At 37.8% G+C, this 20,795-nt stretch overlaps 2 protein-coding genes across 4 annotated transcripts in view; one reads left to right on the top strand and one right to left on the bottom strand.

Annotated features, from left to right (window-relative positions):
• Nucleotides 1-6,620: 6,620 nt before the first annotated feature.
• On the bottom strand, nucleotides 6,621-12,949 carry LOC144704527 (T-complex protein 1 subunit zeta 1). Its single transcript, XM_078576973.1, has 14 exons — nucleotides 12,653-12,949; nucleotides 12,435-12,570; nucleotides 11,822-11,973; nucleotides 11,683-11,730; nucleotides 11,079-11,171; nucleotides 10,855-10,961; nucleotides 10,647-10,761; nucleotides 10,478-10,564; nucleotides 9,983-10,187; nucleotides 9,805-9,899; nucleotides 9,625-9,693; nucleotides 8,661-8,768; nucleotides 6,970-7,088; nucleotides 6,621-6,864 (listed from the first exon to the last, which is right to left on the bottom strand). Exons 1-14 carry the CDS (start codon nucleotides 12,848-12,850, stop codon nucleotides 6,789-6,791), a joined length of 1,608 nt encoding a protein of 535 aa, XP_078433099.1. The 5' UTR covers nucleotides 12,851-12,949; the 3' UTR covers nucleotides 6,621-6,788.
• A 6,687-nt stretch (nucleotides 12,950-19,636) lies between these two features.
• LOC144704785 (14-3-3-like protein GF14-C) overlaps nucleotides 19,637-20,795 on the top strand; it is a 2,695-nt gene continuing 1,536 nt past the window's right edge. Inside the window, exons 1-2 of one of the 3 annotated variants that reach the window (XM_078577310.1) lie at nucleotides 19,637-19,788; nucleotides 20,029-20,463. In XM_078577310.1, coding sequence (XP_078433436.1) covers nucleotides 20,057-20,463 — 407 coding nt within the window. In that variant the 5' untranslated portion in view covers nucleotides 19,637-19,788; nucleotides 20,029-20,056. Of the gene's footprint in view, nucleotides 19,890-20,028; nucleotides 20,464-20,795 lie in introns of all 3 variants that reach the window. The other 2 variants (XM_078577311.1, XM_078577312.1) reach the window with 2 other exon arrangements.

The following is a 20,795-nucleotide window of genomic DNA, read 5'->3' as shown; positions in this document are numbered from 1 at the left end:
AGAGGGCTAGGGAGACTCACAAGTGCAACAATATTCCTCCCTTCCTTCCAGGATGGCATGGATTAAGTAGGGACCGAAGTAGGCATGGTTTTTCTGTTCTGTTCGTTTTAAACGAACAAAAAATTTGCACAAAAGAACTGCACAGGGCCTTGTTCTTTGTTTTTTTCAAAAACGAACAAAATTCACACATTCGCACAAAACAAGAACAAAATTCGCACAAAGCGAACAAAAGAACCGCACATGGGTTTGTGCGATGTTCTGTTCGAATTTGTTTTTGTTCTGTTCGGAAAACCGAACAGAACGAACAATTCGCACAAATTCGCACAGAAAGAACAGAACGACCATGTCTAGGCCGAAGGGGGCCGGGCTTGTACGTCCGTAGTGTACTGCTGGCAGGCCTTCCGAGCATAAACTCTCTGGCGAATCATATCACCCCCTTGATCAATACCTCAGGTCCCTGTGATGTGAAACGGGTTTGGGTTATACCTTCGGGGTAGACCTGCCATCCCCAGTCATGAGTTAGAAATTGAGGAATTTGTTGGGTCGACGTTGAATCTCCGAAAGCTTTTTTGAGTAATGAAGCATGGAAAACTGGATGCATGGATGAGTGGCGAGGAATGTCTAATCGGTAGGTGACTGAACCAATTTTTTGTAGGATTGTGTAAGTGCCAAAAGATTTCGGACCGAACTTCTCAAGGGGTCTCTTAGCTAATGACTTCATTCGATAGGGCCTGATCCTTAAATAAATTTTATCTCTGTCCTGGAATTTTTCATCGCGTCTATGTTTATCAGTGTAAATTTAGAGAGAATGGGATGCGAGGTGGTAGAATGAGAGAGGAGAACACAGGAAAAATGGGGCCAAAAAACTAGATACTTTATTACTTCACACCAGGCCCTTTTATACAAAAACACAGAGGAGAGAGAGTCCTCCCAACGGTCATATTTTCTGACTGTTGGGACTTGTTACATCCAGCTGTTTTTTCTCAGCTGGATGTCCAACGGTCAGTTTTTCTGACCGTTGGAGACTGGGCCTGATGCTAATCAGGCCCAGTAAATATTAGGTCCTTATTGGACCTAATATTAAGCCCTATTGGGCTCCTCACTATTGGGCCCTTAATGGGCCCTTAGTGGGCTCTTATTGGGCCCTTAATGGGCCCAACTTGGTTAGCCTTAATTCTAGTTAGTATTCCATTAATTTCCTAGAGTTACTCTATTACATGTACATGGCCTTTGGCCCATAAGATAGTATGAATTGCCCATAATTGGGCTCTGATGATCTAACAATCAGCTTGGACCTTCATTCTTGACTGGGATTTCGCTAGATGAGCTTTCAATGTGATGAGCATTTTATCTTGTTTTACCAAAAGTTGATCAATAAAATCAAATGGAGTCGACGGCAACCCATGACACAGTAGAGTAGGAGGGTCTCGGCCAGATACTGCCTTAAAGGGCGACATTCCAATTGATGAATGATACGATGTGTTGTAATGATGAAGAAGGTGGCCGAGCATTGGCATTTTAGTGGGCCATCTGGGTGCATCGAAATGAGGTGTTGTTCAGGGAAAGAACGGCTTCTACAGATGGAGCCATACACAAAGCGGTGGGTTTAAAGGCGACATGGCTCCAGCGGGCAACCAACAGAGAGGGTAGGGTTTGAATATGATCGGATTGATGGTGAAGGGACAGTAAGGTCCTGATGGGGGTTCATCGATTCATCAGGTGTTCGCCCCTTCTATATTTGAAAAAAAAAAAAATGAAGTGATGTAATGATATTCTGCCCAGTGCAACTATTTGTGCCACGTCTTGGGATTTGATGACGAAAAGCATCCTAGATATCTCTCTAAACCTCTGTTTGTAACTTCAGTTTGACCGTCAGTTTCCGGATGATATGATGAACTATATTTCTGTCGTAAACAGTTGTGCAAGTGATTTGGCTGTGAAACGATGTTTGATGGCAAAATAATGAGCATACTTAAACAATCCACGATTACTAGAATAGTGTTGAAGCCATTTGAAAGAGGCAACCCTTGATAAAATCCATCAATATTTCTTCCCGTATTTGATTAGGAATCGGTAGCGGCTGTAGTAGTCCTGCTGGATTGTGATTGGATGATTTGTCCAGCTGGCAAGTAGGGCATTGAGCCACATATGTTTTGATAGCTTTTCGCTATCCCCTGCCAATAAATTTGTTGAGAGATGTGCTTAAATTAGTATAGAAAACCCTCATGCCCTCCCAATTTTCCTCTTAAAGTCCTGAAAAGCCTTTTCTGCATCATCATTCCAGTGAAAAGAGTTATTTTTAAACAGAGTGGTTAATGGCTGGGCAATAGCTGCATAACGGTAAACAAACCTTCGATAATATTCTGTTAAGCCCTAAAATCCTCTCGACTGTTTTTTTTTTTTAAAAAGAGAGGAGAGATCACACAAAATCGGTGACCCTCCCGTTGGAATGTATAAATATGAACATTAAGTACAAAAATGGCTTATACAGCATTTAAACCGTGTAGTGGTAAAACATGCCCCTGCTCGTACAACAGCGTTCGTTGAGGCTTCCAGTCCGTTCCTTCTTGTAAAACACATTTTCCTCGAGTCTTCTCGGTGGAGGAAGACTTTGCATTCGGGCGAGCCGCATGGTGGTGTTGTACTTAGTGGTAATAGTATGCCCGCTCCGAAATCTCTTTGTATATATGTTTATCTCTCTCTCTGTTTGTGTATATCTTTCTCTCTCTTTATTTCTCTCTCTCATAGTCTGTGTGTCTCTCTCTATCTCTCTTAGTCAGTTCGTATGCCTCTCTATCTCGGTTAGTCTCTCTCTCTCTCTGTCTATCTCTCTCTCTCTATTTATTTCTCTCTCTTAGTCTGTGTGTTTGTCTCTCTATCTATCTTAGTCCTCTCTCTTTTTTTGGCTGCATGTCTCTCTCACTCTTTGTCTTTATATTTGTCTCTCTTTATTTCTCTTTCTCTTAGTCTGTGTGTCTATCTCTCTATCTCTCTTAGTCTGTCTCTCTCTCAGTATGTATGTATGTATGTATGTATGGATGTCTCTCTCTCTTATGCTCACCCCTCTCTGATAGAGCAAAAACAGGGGTGTTAATGTTGTTGTTATCAATTCACTTCTATCAAATAATATTTATGAATTTTAAATCTCAACAGCAGTGAGTAAGGTCGTTTCCTCAAGGATTCAGTCTTAGAGTTAGAATTACTTATTGAGCTAGAAGACAGATAAGAATTTCCAGGATAATAATATCAATATGCAATTTTATGATTATTTTTATTTGAATTTCAGATAAGAAAATGTGGGAAGATATCTTTGAAGATGGTTAAGTAGAATATAAACAGATGTTTAGGGGAATGAAGATTAGCAACAAAGAAAGTAAAACTGTAATTAAAGAAAATCAAGATCATCACTAGGTGTTTGTAGAAATGAATAATAGAAAGAGTAAGTTTATATATGTTTATAAGAGAATTCCTCTGCTCATTTTATTCGGAGATGGAAATTTGTATTATGGGAATATATGTAGATTAGATAATTAAGATAATTCTTATTTTTTTTAGAAGTCGATTTATTGTAGAAAATACTGAATAATCTTTTTAAAAGGCTATGAGTATAAAGTGTTTAATGAAATGCCTGACTGAAGGAGGGTAATTAATTGTGTTTTTTTTAAACACAATTAATTACCCTCCTTCAGTCAGGCACTATATGCAGAACACCTATGATTTTTTTGGTGTATTTATAATTAGAGAATCAAATAGAACAAGATATGTAACTTTTATAGTCATTAGGTATTTTTAAATATTTTAAGGTATTTTTAAATATTTTAATTGGATTAGAAATATTGTAAAAAACTTTGTTAAATTTGTTTTGGAAGCAATGCGGATCAACTATTCTAGGAAATGCCTGAAATACCTAAATATTTTGTATATGATTTACAGTAACTATTTTTTATGTTCCTTCATTTTCAATTCATGTAAGACTTGTATGAATGTGATTTGTGACTTACAAAACCTTGTCGTTGTGTGGGGTGGTCGTCATTGACTTCAGACCTCAACCAATTGACGGCGTTGTCCTCCAGTTTTGTCACACAACTCTCTCTTCTCCCACTATTCTCTCAAAGATCTTTCTTCAGGTGACGGCCTTGTCACCACTGCTAACCGAAAGAATCGAGAGAAAATGAAAAGGAGGATCTTCCCCCGTTTTAGATTTCAACATTCAGATTCAAACTCGGTGAAAAGATGATATTCTCTAAAGGAGAATTTGGGTTTTATAGGTCAGAAATGCTCCAAGAAGCTTCGTCATCGATATGGGACCACTCCTTGCTGCTTTTCATCTGCCCTCTTGTCGCTGGAATCTGGTCGTCGGCGACAGAGACGACGGTGAAGGGTAGGATAGGACGATCTTCTCCCTCAACCATTCAATCGTGTCTTGAATGGTTCAACGGCTACAATTAAATCTTAGCCGTGGACCCTCATAAGTTATGGTGGTCCTCTCCCAATCAGCACCTTCGACATCAGCTCTGATTTCCAGAGATAATGCATCATTGGTCTGCATCAACGCTCGTCGCTGATCTGTCACCTATAAGAAAGAGAAGGACATTATAATATGTAAATTGAAATCGGACCATTCGATCTTATTGAAGACGATCAACGGTCAGGATTAAAACGTAGGTTTCAAGGAAAGCCCATGATGCCACGGGCTTGGGCCTGGGTCATGGGAAGCCCAAAATGTTATTTCTATGTATGGCAAACAAATAAAGTAGCCCTATGTTCGGCTCTGACAATACCATACCATAATCAAAAGGTACAATGGCCCGAGCAACCAGACTTAACATAAATCGATCGTCTTTCATTTTGATAGTAAGTAGTTTTTTTAATAATAAGTCAAGTCAAGAATAATAATCGAACTGGAGGCGCGACTTTAGGCGCATAGCGGTCAATCACGTACGAAGTCACTAAGGCGCGGAAGTGGTGAATATTAAGATTCAGACGCGACTGATGGAGCAGAAGGTTACGAAGTCTTTTCTTGCAGAACTCTTGCTCCGTCTCTTCTTCACTCCGTCGCGCCTGGCGGAGAAAGCTCGAAGGGCTTTGTTAACTTTTTATAGTTGCCCCCGCCCGGCCCGCATTCTTCTGAAACTTCCAGTTATTGCAATCCCATATTGAAAGATTCAAAATTAATCAGCGGTATATAACTGTCAAAATCATATTACATTTGAATTTAAAAGAACAAAAGAAAGAAAGGAAAGGTACTCCCACGCGTGTACCGGGGCTGATATTTAGTTGTGATCTGGTCTGCTCTCTTCTTCTGTGACTACAGGTTTGGCCTTGGGCTATTGCCTTAGCACCAGTGGTCACGATTGTGCCTACGATGCTACCTGGCCGCTCTTTCTAGGCCACAGCCCCCGTTTTTTTCTCTTTCCTTTTCTTTAATAATTATTATTTATATCTTTTCACATAGCATCTTTAGGTTGTATCCGTTGTCATAATCTTGCTAAATTCATAAAGGTAGAAAACTTTATATAATATGTGAATTATTGCATGAAATGGAATTGATTGATCACATATCAAGAAATATGTATGCTAATTTCATCATATAGACAACATATTACCTTCAAAGTGATAAATTGCATGCATGAATTTGAATGTCACTCTCTCAGTCTAGACTCTTCATCTCTCTTAGTATGTTTGTATGTCTCTCTCTTTCTCTCTCTTAGTCTTTTTGTCTGTCTCTCTCTCATAGGCTCATTCTCTCCCTCTTCATCCCTGTCTCTCTCTCTGTATGTCTCTATCTTTCGCTTCATCTCTCTGTCACTCTCTCTTCATCTCTCAGTCTCTCTCTCTCTTCATCCTCTGTCACTCTCTCTTCATCACTCTGTCACTCTCTCTTCATCTCTCAGTCTCTCTTTCTCTCTTCATCTCTCTGTCTGTCTGTCTCTCTCTTCATCTCCCAGTCTCTCTTTCTTTCTTCATCTCTCTGTCTGTCTCTGTCTCTCTCTTCATATCTCTGTCTCTCTCTCTCTCTTCATATCTCTGTCTCTCTCTCTCTCTTCATCTCTTTATCTCTCTCTCTCGATACATATATATACATCTCTGTCTCTCTATTATATATATCTCTGTCTCTCTATTATATATATCTCTGTGTCTCTCTATTATATACATCTCTGTCTCTCTATATATATATCTCTGTCTCTCTATTATATATATCTCTGTGTCTCTCTCTCTATATATATCTATCTCTGTCTCTCTCTCTCTTCATCTCTCTCTGTCTCTCTCGCTTTTCATCTCTCTGTCTCTCTCTCTCTCTTCATCTCTCTGTCTCTCTCTCTCTCTTCATCTCTCTCTGTCTCTCTCACTTTTCATCTCTCTGTCTCTCGCTCTTCATCTCTCTGTCTCTCTCTCTCTCTCTTCATCTCTCTGGCTCTCTTCATCTCTCTCCCTATCTCTCTCTCTCTTCATCGCTCTCTCTGTCTCTCTCGCTCTCCATCTCTCTGGCTCTCGCTCTTCATCCCTCTGGCTCTCTTCATCTCTCTCCCTGTCTCTCTCCTCTCTCTTCGTCTGTGTTTCTCTCCCCCCTGCACCACTGTTCGTTCCTCTGTAAAAAAATAACAATTAACACCCCGGCAAACAAAATCCAAATCTAGCCCCCAACAAAATGACACGTTTACCCAAAAACCCCTCCAAACATTTCAAAAAAAAAAGAAAAAAACCCCATCTTTTCCGCACCTCCAGAAAACCCGACTAGGAAAATTCGAAAAATAAAAGTCAACGCCAAAGTCGTTGACTTTGCCAGCTCAAGCGGGCTTTCTCATGTTCCTGCCAGCTCGGATGACCTCATCCACCAACAGAAGTTGGGAAGCGATGACCGGCCTGCAAAAAACAAACAAATATTCAAAATAAAAAATCCCAGAATTATTCAGAAACATTTCTGAATAATTTTTAAATGCCCGGAATTTTTAATTTTCGATTAATTACCCGGAATTGATGATCTGGCGTTTGACCGAGTAATTGTCGAAAATGCCCTCCAACTTGGGGTCCATCGGCTCCCCCGTGTGCTGGTTCAGCCCCACCGCGTTTCCTCTGTCATGCTCCCCCTGAAAAAGAAGAGAGAGAAACAACATCTTTCAGTTCTTGTTGATTCTGTTTTATCTTCTTTTCCAAAATATATATGAGTTTATTCTAGAGAGAGAGATGTGCATATACTTGTGATTGTGTTTTATCTTCTTCTTTTCCAAAACATATATGAGTTTATTCTAGAGAGAGAGATGTGCATATACTTGTGATTGCGTTTTATCTTCTTCTTTTCCAAAATATATATGAGTTCATTCTAAAGAGAGAGATGTGCATATGCTTGTGATTGTGTTTTATCTTCTTTTCCAAAATATATATGAGTTTATTCTAGAGAGAGAGATGTGAATAAACTTGTGATTAAAGTTCCGGAGAGTCCGGGACGTGGACAATGGATGGTACGGGGCGAAGTTTGCATTTCGTCCTAAGTCCCAATTTTTAGACTTTAGTCTAGATCGTCCCGTCCAGGGTTCCCCCCGTCCCATATTTTTCATCCACGTCCCATCTGAAACTGTTCTGACCAAGAAATTCTCGTCCCGTCCAACGTCCCGGGACGAAACAGGGCGTGTGTCAGCAATAGACTGCTCGGAAATTGACACGTGGCACAGCACGTGCGTCAGGCAGGTGGACCTGTCAGGAGCATACTATACTCCCTCAGGATGAAATAACCGTCCAGTCCCCCATCCAAGGCCCCAGACGGGACAGTTATTTCATCCATGGACGAAGCAATCGTCCCACACGGGTGATCGATTCTTCGTCCCGTCATTCGCCCGACGGCACGGTTATTTCATCCATGGACGAAGCAATCATCCACACGGGTGAACGATTCTTTGTCCCGTTATTCGCCCGAAGTACTGGACGGGACGGTTATTACATCCATGGACGAAGCAATCGTCCCACACGGGTGAACGATTCTTCGTCCCGTCATTCGCCCGAAGTACTGGACGGGACGGTTATTTCATCCATGGACGAAGCAATCATCCCACACGGGTGAACGATTCTTCGCCCGAAGCCAGACGGGACAGTTATTTCATCCATGGACAAAGCAATCGTCCCACACAGGTGAACGATTCTTTGTCCCGTCATTCGCCCGAAGTACTGGACGGGACGATTTTTTCGTCCACAGACGAAATTACCGTCCCCTCCATAATCGAATGTTGATGGCAATCGAATGTTGATCATGTATTATAATCTTCCTTCTCAACACATGAGTTTATTCTAGAGATAGATATGCATACCTGTGAGGACAATGGAATGTTGATCAAGTTGTTTACTCTTCCTTTTTTTAACAAATGAAATAATTCTTGAGAGAGATGCATACTTGTGAGAGCAATTGTGTGTTTTACTTTCTTCTTTTTCTATATAGGAGTTTATCCTAGAGAGAGAGATGAATACTAAAGAGGGAAATGGTGTGTTTTATTTCCTTCTTTTTCAACATGAATTTAGTCTAGGGAGAGAGATGCATAGTTGTGACGGCTTATTTCCTTCTTCTGTAACATATGAGTTCATCCTAGAGAGAGATGAGTTTATTAAGTTGTGATTTCTTCTTTTTTTAGAAAAGGAGGCTATTCTAGAGAGAGAGAGAGAGAGATACATACAGTGAGGGCGATGATGACATCTTGGGTGTCGAGACCAGAGTTTTCAGAGAGGGTCTTGGGAATGACCAGAAGAGCATCTGCAAAAGCCTCCACACCCAGTTGTGCCCGCTGTTGGAAAATTACCCATTAGAGAGAGAGACCATATATATATATAGAGAGAGAGAGAGATAAGGGAGATATATAGAGAGAAAATTGAGAGAGGGAGGAGACAAAGGGAGAGATGGAATTGGGCAAAGAGAGAAGATTAAGAGAGAGGGGGGGGGGAAAACTGAGAGAAGGAGAACAAAATGGAAGAGAGAGGAAATCGATAGAGAGAGAAGACATAGAGAGAGAAAAAGAGGGAAAATTGGACAGAGAAGATTGAGAGAGGAAAATGCGAGAGGCGAAGAGAAAGGGAGTGAGATAAAATTGACAGAGAGAGAAGATAAAGAAAGAGAGGAAAATGAGAGAGGGAGAAGATAAAGGGAGAGAGATAAAGGGAGAGAGAGAGAGAGAGGAAATTGACAGAGAGAGAAGGGGAGAGAGAGAGAGCGGAAATTGAGAAAGGTAGAAGATGAAGGAAGGGGAGAGAGAGAGAGCGGAACTTGAGAGGGAGAGGGAGATGGAGAGAGAGAGAGATGAAATTGAGAGAGGGAGAAGATGAAGGGAGAGAGTGAGAGAGATAGGAAATTGAGAGAGGGAGAAGATGAAGAGAGATAGGAAATTGCGAGAGGGAGAAGATGAAGAGAGAGGAAATTGAGAGAGGGAGAAGGTGAAGAGAGAGGAAATTGAGAGAGGGAGAAAAAGGGAGAGAAAAGATAGAGAGAATGAGGAAACTGAGAGGAAATAGAGAGAGAAAGAGAGCGGACACTGACGGAAAGAGAAGAGGGAGAGAGTGAGAAAGGAAATTGACAGAGAACAGAAAAAAGAGAGAAGATAAACAGAGAGCAGGGACATAGGAGAAGAGAGAGAAAGAGCCACTTACTCCCTTTACAGTTTTCTTCACATAGTTGATAAGATGCTGCCTGGCAGCTACCTCGAAAGCCCCAGCTCCCTAACATTTTTTCCAGGAAGAATATCAAAAAGTCCCCCAATAATAAGAAAAAGAAGAAATTAAAACACAAGAAAAAAACATTTTAAAAAAACAGAATAGGAAGATACTCACCAACACAACCGCCTCATCTTCGATCGTGTTCTTCACCGATCGAAGGCCATCCCTGACAGCATCTTTAATCTGGGCAATGCTGTGATCATTGGGCCCTGTACTCATTACAAAGATTAATTAATCAAAACCCTCATCTTAGAATCAAAAAAATTGAAGATTTAAAATAAAAAACACGAACCCTTGATCAAGATTGTACAAGAATGAGGGTTCTTCACGTTCTCGACAAATGTGTATTTTTCTTCCCCGAGAACGTGTTCATATACCAATCCAGCCCAGCCGAGGCATTCCGGAGTCAAGTCATCCACAGAATTAACCGCCTCTCCGCCACAAGCTAACACCAGACGCTCCATGTTTCTTCTCTTTGCTCGGCGCAAGGCAACAATCTGCACCAAAAATAAGAATAATTTTTAGAAATAAATTAGTTTTATCGAAGAACCCTTTTGAAGAATCAAAAATCAATCTTTTGTTCTGATGAAGTATAACATCCTGTTTAAAGATGAAAAGTAGTGCACTTGCAAAAAGCTATAGCTTTTAGGACAGTTGGTGAGCGCTTGAATCTACATGTTCCATCTACAACGCATGAAATCTATCCATTATCCAGGAGTCCATCCCAACATATGAATTAATGCCCGCACCGGATTGAAGACCGAGAAAGAAAACTTCCAAAACTAACCCCAGCTCGCGAAAGAAGGTCCAGTGAAGGCGGGTCAATCCCCTTTTGATTGATCACGACAAAATTCTTGTCACTTCCAGCACAAACCTGCCAACGCAAATAATACAGTTTTCTAGAGCTTTTACAGGACTTCAAATTCAGACAAAAAGTCTAAAATGTATTTATTTACCTTTTCTTTCAATTCAATGATCCTCCTAACTCGTTCATCGACCTGGCGCCTTTCCGCAGTAACCATCTTCTCTCTCTGTTCTGCATTCGAATAGAAGAATCCTGCATTTATTTCACTGTAAAGGGAATTAGCGTAAATCTAACATATAATAAATTAAGTTAAAATTAGATTATAACTTGGGTAACTATACAATACAAAAGTAACACACCTTTTTTCATATTCCAAAGATACGTTGCAAGTCAAGATATAGCAATTCTCCGCCCTTCTCTTCATGTCAGGATGTCTTGATCCATGATCAAGAACAAGTCCTTCCACCTGAGAGAGTGAGTATAAAATAAATCAATATAAAGATCATCAATAAAAAATCAGTTTTCAAATTAGAAGCTAATTTAGTTTAAAAAAATATTACTATCAAAATTATTACAGACTTACCAAGCGCGTGTCAACATCAAATTTATGACGCATGTGCATTATTTCCACCATGAATAGATCAATGGGCTCTTCTGGTTTCCGGATACAGAGGACCTGCCGAATTCAGTCACATTAGGGTTATTTGGAAATGTTTAAAGAACTCATTTTCAGCCAATCGGCATAAGAATAAATTGAACGGACGAAAAGGATGCAATATGCAACCCAAGTAAAAGACACAAGTAAAAATCACAGAAAATATCTCCACCACGGGATCCCAAGAAATCTAGAGACAATCCTGGGATCGACGACCATTTCTTGGATCAATTAGGGTTTATGTAGACCAGAATCGTAGCAGAGAATCGACTAAAGGAGTGACTTTTCATCACTTTTTCTCTCTCTCACTTTTAAATACTCGACACTCGGGGATCTTATCATAATTTATTTGATTTGACGATCTAGTCTCAAGAAATTATTTGAATAATATATACACCATCACAGTATATCACGGATCAAACCAAAACACATCCCTCCCCCCGATGAACAACAAAATATGTTTTAGCACAGATAAATCAGAGAACATGACAAATAAACACCAGGACCTGGAGGCTGCAAACTGATAACTTACTGAATTGACAACTATATCAGTCAACTGATCCGCCAAAGATTCCCGTAACTGCAGAAAACAAAAATAAAAATAGATTTAGTATAGCTTAGAATCAAAGGAATTTACAACATTGGTGGAAAAATCCAAGAACAAGCCTTACCTTAGTCCTGAGTGTAGTTCGTGCAACCATTTTCAGAGTCTCCTTATCAGGCACATCTCCCATAACAACAGGAGTCTTGAACTTCTCGAGAAATTCTAGGGTTGCTCTTTTAGCGATTTCAAAACCATCAACCAACACACGAGGATGCATTCCTAAATAGTACACAACAATCATTTTCTCCGCAAGTTCCAACATAACAATTAATTGGCTTCAATCTGAGACTTTAGAAGCAAATAAATTACTATTAAATTCAAAAAAATTCCCCTCGATAACGCTTAATCTACTCATATCCAGCTCATGATAGCGGGACACAACTCCAGACAAAATGCTTGACGGAAAACAAAATGCATATCCCCAAAATATGAGAAATTGCAAAGTTTCAGTGGTGAAAATTGAAGAAAAAAAAGAAACTTACTAGACCTCATACACTATAAAATCCTCCTTGGACATTGTATCAACAGCTTAATATCATTTAAGCGTGGAGAGACGTTAAAAATAGAGAGATCCTACGCTGGGTTTAGATAATTGCTTCAAACATTACTTTTTAAAAAAACCCTCTTTTTTATCATAACATGGTCCGAGTAGGGAATCGAGAGGAAAAAATGACATTTACCTTCATCAATGTAGCGCTCCGACTGTTTCATAAGCTCCCCGATGAAAAGAACAGTAGAGGTAGTGCCATCCCCACTGGTATCATCCTGGGCAACAGCCGTCCGGGCGATCATGATCGCAGTTGGATTTTGAATTTGCTGGGCACGAGTAAAACGCCATCAAAACCCATAAAAACCTCATCAAAAAACACAACATTTGCAAAGCGCTAGATCGAAATACCATCTCCTTAAGAAGAGTGTTTCCGTCCTTGGTGAGTTTGATGTCGCCCGCGCCACCAACGAGCATCTTGATCGTGCCCTTGGGGCCGAGATTGGTTTTGAGCACGTCTTGGAGCCCCTTGGCGGCATTGATGTTCATGTGGAGAGCAGCAGACTTGTTGAGCACCTCAGCTTGCGGATTCAACGTCCGTAGCGACATCTTCGACACCTTCTTGGCGAGATCGGCAGCGCTCGAGAAAACCCTAGCGCAGCTCTGGACGGAAGAACAAGGAGAGAGTGGGTTTAAGGAGAAGACAAGAGGAAAAGTTCAGTCTTTTAACTCTCAGCTTTGAAGCTCTCCTTTAGGGAAAAAAAATACTGCATTTTTTTCTAATCAAACAAAAAAAAAATCTGAGTTTGCATTTGTTTTTTGAGGGCAATGTAGAGTTAATTTGTTAAAATTTTAGTAGTTTCTTAAGTATTTCTCTTCTCTGTGTGGGTCTTTTTTTGATGTTTATGAGTTATTATTGGTGTTTATATTACAACTTACTGTTGGAAACCTGTGGGTTTGAAGTTCTTTTAGGAAAAAAATAGTGCATTTTTTTCTAATGAAACAAAAAAATCTGAGTTTGGATTTGTTTTTATGGGGGCAATGTAGAGTTAATTTGTTAAAAATTTAATTGTTTCTCAAGTATTTATCTTCTCTGTGTGGGTTTTTGTTGATGCTTACAAGTTATTTTTGGTTTTTTTTTGGCAACTTATTGTTGAAAATCTATGGGTTTGAAGCTCTGTTGGGGAGAACAAAATAGTGCATTTTTTTCTAATGAAACAAAAAATCTGAGTCTGCATTTGTTTTTATGGGGGCAATGTAGAGTGAATTTGTTAAAAAATTCAGTTGTTTCTTAAGTATTTTTATATTCTATGTGGGTTTTTGTTGATGTGTACGAGTTATTTTTTGGTGTTTTTTTTGCAACTTATTGTTGGAAACCTGTGGATTTGAAGTTCTTCTAGGAAAAAAATACTGCATTTTTTTATGAAACAAAAACACTGAGTTTGCATTTGTTTTTAGGGGGCAATGTAATGTTAAAAAGATTAAGTTGTTTCTCAAGTATTTCTCTTCTCTGTGTGGGTTTTTGCTGATGCTTACAAGTTTTTTTTGGTGTTTATTTTGAAACTTATTGTTGGAAATCTATGGATTTGAAGTTCTTTTAGGGGAAAAATACTGATTTTTTTCTAATGAAACAAAAAAAATCTGAGATTGCATTTGTTTTTAGGGCGCAATGTAGAGTTAATTTTAATACAGTTAAGCTGTTTCTCAAGTATTTCTCTTCTTTGTGTGGGTTTTTGTTGATGCTAACATGTTATTTTCTGGTGTTTATTTTGCAACTTATTGTTGGAAATATAATGGGTTAAAGCCCTTTTATGGAAAAAATGCTGCATTTTTTCTAAGGAAACAAAAAATCCGAGTTTGCATTTGTTTTTTGGGGGGCAATGTAGAGTTAATGTTAAAAAGATTAAGTTGTTTCTCAAGTATTTCTCTTCTATGTGTGGGTTTTTGTTGATGCTTACAAGTTATTTTTGGTGTTTATTTTGCAACTTATTGTTGGAAATCTATGGGTTTGAAGTTCTTTTCGGAAAAAAATGCTGTATTTTTTCTAAAGATGATTTTGCATTTGTTTTTATGATGGCAATGTAGAGTTAATTTGCTAAATTTTATGTTGTTTCTTAAGTATTTTTCTACTCAATGTGGGTTTTTTCTTGATGCTTACAAGTTATCTTTGGTGTTTATTTTGCAACTTATTGTAGGAAATCTATGGGTTTGGAGCTATTTTAGGGGAAAAAATACTGCATTTTTCAAATGAAACAAAAAATCTGAATTTACATTTGTTTTTATGGGGAAGTGTAGATTTAATGTAAAAAAATTAAGTTTTTTCTTAAGAATTTTTTTACTCGATGTGGGTTTTTTCTTGATGCTTACATGTTATTTTTTGGTGTTTATTTTGCAACTTATTGTTGGAAATCGATGGGTTTGAATTTCTTTTTGGGGAAAAGAATACTGCATTTTTTCTAAGGAAACAAAAAAATCTCAGTTTGCATTTGTTTTTATGGGGAAATATAGAGTTAATTTGTTAAAAAAATAAGTTGTTTCTCGAGTATTTTATACTCAATTTGAGTTTTTTCTTGATGCTTACAAGTTATTTTTGGTATTTTGTTTGCAACTTATTGTTGGAAATCTATGGGTTTGAAGTTCTTTTAGGGAAAAAAATACTGAATTTTTCTAATGAAACGAAAAATCTGAGTCTGCATTTGTTTTTTTGGGGGCAATTAGAGTTAATTTGGTAAATTTGAAGTTGTTTCTCAAGTATTTTTCTACTCAATGTAGGTTTTTGTTGATGGTTACAAGTTATTATTGGTGTGCATTTTGCAACTTATTGTTGGAAACGTGTGGGTTTGCATTTTTTGTTAAATTGTAGACTTCACATATTATATACAAAATCATCATTGGTATAGTATTTTTTCTTCGCAATGTGGATTTTTTCTCGATGCTTACAGGTTATTGTTGGTTTTTACTTTACAAATCATTTTTGTAAAATTGTAGAATTCAAGCATCATAAAAAAATTCATCACCGATATTGTATTTTTATTCTTTGTGTGGGTTCTTTTTGTTGCTTACGAGTTATTATTGGTGTTTATTTTACAATTTATTGTTGGAACCGTATGTATCTGCATTTTTTGTTAAATTGCGGAATTCACGTATTGTAGAAAAAATAATCATTGGTATAGTATTTTTTCTTCTCCATGTGGGTTTTTGATGATGCTTACGAGTTATTATTGGTGTTTGTTTTACAACTTATTGTTGAAAACCTGTGGGTTTGCACTTTTTGTTAAATTATAGAATTCACATATTATACAAAAAAATCATCATTGCTATGGTATTTTTTTCTCCATGCGGGTGTTTATTTTTGGAACCCTATGTTTGTTTTTCGTAAGCATCAACAAAAACCCTATGCTTACGAGTTGCTATTGGTGTTTATTTTACAACTTATTGTTGAAAATCTGTGTGTTTGCATTTTTTGTTTAATTATAGAATTCGCGTACAATAGAAAAAATCATCATTGGTAAAGTATTTTTTCCACGTGGGTTTTTGTTGATGCTTACGAGTTATTGTTGGTGTTTATTTTACAACTTATTGTTGGAACCCTATGTATTTGCATTTCTTGTTAAATTATGGAATTCACATACTGTAGAAAAAATCATCATTGGTATAGCATTTTTTCTTCTCCGTGTCAGTTTTTGATGATGCTTACGAGTATTATTGGTGTTTATTTCACAACTTATTATCAGAAACCTCTGGGTTTGCATTTTTTGATAGTTATAGAATGCTCATGTTATATAAAAAATCATCGTTGGTATCGTATTTTTTCTTCTCTGTGCAGGTTTTTGTTGATGCTTACGAGTTATTATTGGTGTTCATTTTGCAAGTTATTATTGGAAACCTATGGGTTAGCATTTTTTGGAAAATTATAGAACGCATACAACAAAAAAATCATTGGTGTAGTATTTTTCTTCACTATATGGTTTTTTGTTGATGCTTACGAGTTATTATAGGTGTTTATTTTACATTCCATCATTGGAAACATGTGGGTTTGCATTCTTTGGAAAATTTTCGAACACATATTACAAAAAAATGCATCATTGGTATAGTGTTTTTCTTATGCATGTGGGTTTTTTTCGATTGCAAGTTATTTTTGATGTTTATTTTACAAATTATTAGTGGAAGCCAGTTTGGATTCCCAACTCCGAAGCTCTTTAACCATAAATGCTTTTTATAGTGGAAAACTCGTGGGTTTGCATACTTACTAGAAAAGCATAGGATGCGTATGACAAAAAATCAATGGTATATTATTTTTTCCTATACATGGGTTTTTTATGCTTGCAATTTATTATTGGTGTCTATTTCACAAGTTACTATTGAAAACCAGTTTGGACTCTCAACTCTAAAGCTCTGTAGCCATAAATGTTTTTTATACTGGAAAACTTATGCGTTTGCACGTCTACTTAAAAGGCACAGAGCACGTATTACAAAAAGAACTTTGGTATATTTGTGGGTTTTATTTTTGCCCGTGTATTATTATCAGAGTCTACTTTTCCAAGAGACCACTGAGAAACTCAACATTTAATGCGTTAATCATATCTTCCTGATTTATCCTGCAATTGTTACGTCCTTACTTTTGCATTTGATAATTACTTTAGGAATTTAGTTTTCTGGTGTCCTCGAGGCTGGATATCGAACAAGAGAGGAATGGACACATTTCTCTCTCAAGGCACACCGTCGATTATTTTCTTTGTCCATTATACTCGTTGTCGATTGCAGTCATTCCTAAAAACTTTTGAAAACCTTGGATTGTTATCACTTGATGTCCATAATCGCCCAAGCACAATATATCCTCATTGTATGACGCCAACATGCACTTCATAAGATTGTAATATGAATTAGCCTGATCCACGTTTATGTATAATACCATCAGGTGATTCATATGGATCAATTCAATGAACTCTTTCTAAAGAACGCCCATCGTTTGTCCTTAATGTCTTCGTACTTATGGCCGCACAATGATCCATACTTATTGAATAAGTATGATCACATGCTTATATTGTTTCTAGATAGTTTGGTGTTCCTCTTGAGTTCCCATTGCGTAGGAATATTTAGAATACACGCTTAAAGACTCGTAAGAACTGTATTGTGATATCATCATAATTATGGGTTACACACTCCTTGCACATATTTTATGACTTTGATAAATCCATCACACGATGGTCAAAAATGAAATAAATATTTATTTTAATAAACTTAAAAATAATGTGGTTGTGTTACATGCTTTGCAACTGAATATCACTGGCTCATAATAACAGCTCAATACCATGTAATATCACAGGTCCTTTTGAAATATATATATTAAATAGAGGAGACACAATTTCTACCTAAGTTTATGCACAATATAGGCCAACTATTGGACTTGCATATGGAAGAGGTGTGCAGTTAAATGACCAAATTTTATGGGCACACACAGGCCTAGCAAAGACGATACAAGCGCGAGTCGAACATAACAAATTACTTTTGCCCTGATCTATTCCCTATAATTGGGTGTAAGCGACAAACTACGCATTGATAATGTCGTGGAATATTTTGGTCATCATTGCACCTAATAATATGAATATTTTGTCCTTCTGTGAATCAAAAAGGCTGGCAACCATGTATTGACATTAGGATTTATAACATGCACCGTGCATACTAGATATTTGAGCTAAAGTGAAAGGAAAAACAAATCGTGGTAAGTAAATTATACATATATAAGGGTTAGTTATTGGGATTTGAATTGATTGATACAAGTACAATGTCATGATCCATCTGCTCGCAATTTACTTCTCAAAATCTTAAGAAATATAAAATGTAATACACCAATATTGAGAATCATTCTCTTCATCATTGATTGAATGGAACCTTGTCTAATTTGAATTATTAGCTGAATGTGAGATGATTCAATATAGAATCAAGGAGAAGCATCAAAGCAAGAGCTCACTGACCACACATTTTCCTAGATTAGAGTCTGGTCTTGACTAGGCGGGGTCCTAAAGAGGGAGTCAAATTCTCTGATGCAAGTGTTCATAAATTACATTGAGAAACTGTATAATATTAAATAGTCATAATTAGCGTGGATTGCCTTTGAGTATCTTACACATATACTTAATTAGATCTCCCTAACTTTGTCCCAAGGATAATCTGAATCAATTTATGTTGGCATTACCTATTAACTTCTCTATCTCAACATAACATTCAAAATATATCCCATCTGTATTGACTTGTAATAAGAAGTCAATACAGTCTTCATGGAGATTAGCCTATATTACCCTAATCTATCTTAAGTTGATAAGCATGTAAGGTTTTTATACTGAGGTTATCATTGGTCCTTGAACAACGCTGGTGATATGAATCCATATGAAAAAAACAACGACTCTCTTGTAAAACATTAATTTTATTGACTAATTTTGGGCTCATGTTGTAGAATAGCATGGTTAAATATCAAAGCCAGTGTTTCATAAAAATGAATAACAAATGAAGAGTAGTGTGCTCATTATTAAACATATTCAGATCATGAAGGAGTTTGTTGTCAAGTACACCAAATTTATCAAGCCAGTGTGTTCATATTCACTGTTATGTTCCAATATGCCCATTTGTCATATTTTAAATTTTACAAAAGGTAGATTGGATGTATTAATAAAATATAATATATTTGACTTTTCATATGCTAGTGCTGCACAGCTTCCTTTTTCTAAATGGAGGGCCATTACATGGATAAATGAAGCATTATCGTGATCATCACTGGATTAAAAGATCAATATTGTCTGGTAAAAAACACAAGTATTCAATAAATAAATAAATAAATAAATCAGTCTAGCTTTATTGGTGCGCAAGGCCGACTGGTTTGATTTATAAAATTAAAAGGAAAAAAAACACATGATGTGTCAAAAATCTCAGGCGAAAAGAACTTAAAAATGTCACGTGTTGCTAAAATAATTGCAGAAGGGACAAAAAATCACTATCCACATCAAACTTATGAGGTTGCCTTCTAGATCAAGTGAATATTAGATGAATCTAATAAGTCCATTTAATTATATAATTTACCCTATATTTTTTCTATTATGAACTAAAAACGGGTAAAAAAAAAGAGTAACTTGGAAGCCCATTATTGTCCTATTCTTTGCGGGCCAGCTTAAACTTCGGCCGTGTAATTTCCTATTAACAAAGTAAATAAAAAATAAAAATTATCTCACGGCAGAACCGCGCGCCACCTGTCCACTCGTGTAACAATTCCATTGGTTACGCACGGAACCCGTACATCGCAAAACAGACTCGAAATCTCGCAGTCGGTTTGACTGTTGCCGAAACTTTATACATTTAATACGCACGACAGAGGCGCACATTATCAAATTTTGGTGACGTGGATGTTTGTGATTGGTGGACGTGTATTTAGCGTGCGAGTAGAGTAAGAGCGAGAAAATAGCCCTGGCAATCAGATTGGGTGGTGGGAGTTAATATTTTTTCCTGAGATCGTTCTTTGTCGGCGGAAGCGGAGAGCTAGCGAAGAACTTTCTAGGGTTAGGGCTCCTCCGCCGATCTCTTCTCTTCTGATTAATCTTCGCATTCGAGTTCGATCTGATCAAACGATCGATCCGGTCTCGCCGCGATCTGTTCTCCGGTGTTTGAATTTTTACTTCTTTCCGCCGATTCATCCATCTCTGTTAATTTTCCTTTTTCCCGCATTGTCCGATCCGATCCGTGATAGATCCTGGTTTATTTTGATTTTTGTTGAATCTGATCGCGTTTTTAATTTTCAGGCGATTGTGTTCGCGGTGATTGGAAGAGATGGCGCTTGTGGAGTCCTCCCGCGAGGAGAATGTGTACATGGCGAAACTCGCCGAGCAGGCGGAGCGGTACGAGGAGATGGTGGAGTTCATGGAGAAGGTTGTGAAGGCTGTGAACACGGAGGAACTGACTGTTGAAGAGCGCAATCTTCTGTCCGTGGCTTACAAGAACGTGATCGGCGCTCGGAGGGCTTCGTGGCGTATTATCTCTTCTATTGAGCAGAAGGAGGAGAGCCGTGGCAACGAGGGTCACGTTTCTTTGATCAAGGATTACCGAGGGAAGATCGAGACGGAACTGAGCAAGATCTGTGAAAGCATCTTGAAGCTTCTTGATTCCCACCTTGTCCCTTCTGCTTCATCTGCGGAATCCAAGGTCTTCTACCTCAAGATGAAGGGGGATTACCACAGGTTTGGAGTTCAAACTTTTGATGAAATATTTTTTTCTTGTTCTGTTGATTTTGTTATCTTGGTTCTTACGTATAATCACAGTTATGGAGTACGGGTTCGATTTCGCTTTTTTGCTTTATTTGATTCCATATTTCTTGTTTAAAGGAGAAAATTTTCCTTTTGTTCTTGGTTTTAATCGGTCAAATCGAAATTTCGTTCTACACGAAGAAAGATTGAGCGGTCCAGTTTCATTTATTTCCTGCTTGCGTTTCAATCAGAGCTGTAGGTGTCTGGATGAGTTTACCAAGCTGTTACTTTTATACTCATTTTGATTTGTTGAACTTGTTCTCCAG

The sequence above is a fragment of the Wolffia australiana genome, chromosome 6, assembly GCF_029677425.1.
Source record: "Wolffia australiana isolate 7733 chromosome 6, ASM2967742v1".
NCBI classification, from domain to species: Eukaryota; Viridiplantae; Streptophyta; class Magnoliopsida; order Alismatales; family Araceae; genus Wolffia; species Wolffia australiana.
Note: the sequence above shows the minus strand (reverse complement) of the source record. Positions and strands in the feature narration are given on the sequence as shown.

What these genes read in the sequence shown, in the direction of transcription:
- LOC144704527 (XM_078576973.1), bottom strand. Translation starts at nt 12,850, where the DNA reads ATGTCGCTACGGACGTTGAATCCGCAAGCTGAGGTGCTCAACAAGTCT. An exon ending in ACCTTCTTTCGCGAGCTGGG is followed by an intron (nt 10,188 to 10,477) that starts GTTAGTTTTGGA and finishes TTTTTGGTGCAG; the next exon opens with ATTGTTGCCTTGCGCCGAGC. An exon ending in TTGTACAATCTTGATCAAGG is followed by an intron (nt 9,900 to 9,982) that starts GTTCGTGTTTTT and finishes TAATGAGTACAG; the next exon opens with GGCCCAATGATCACAGCATT.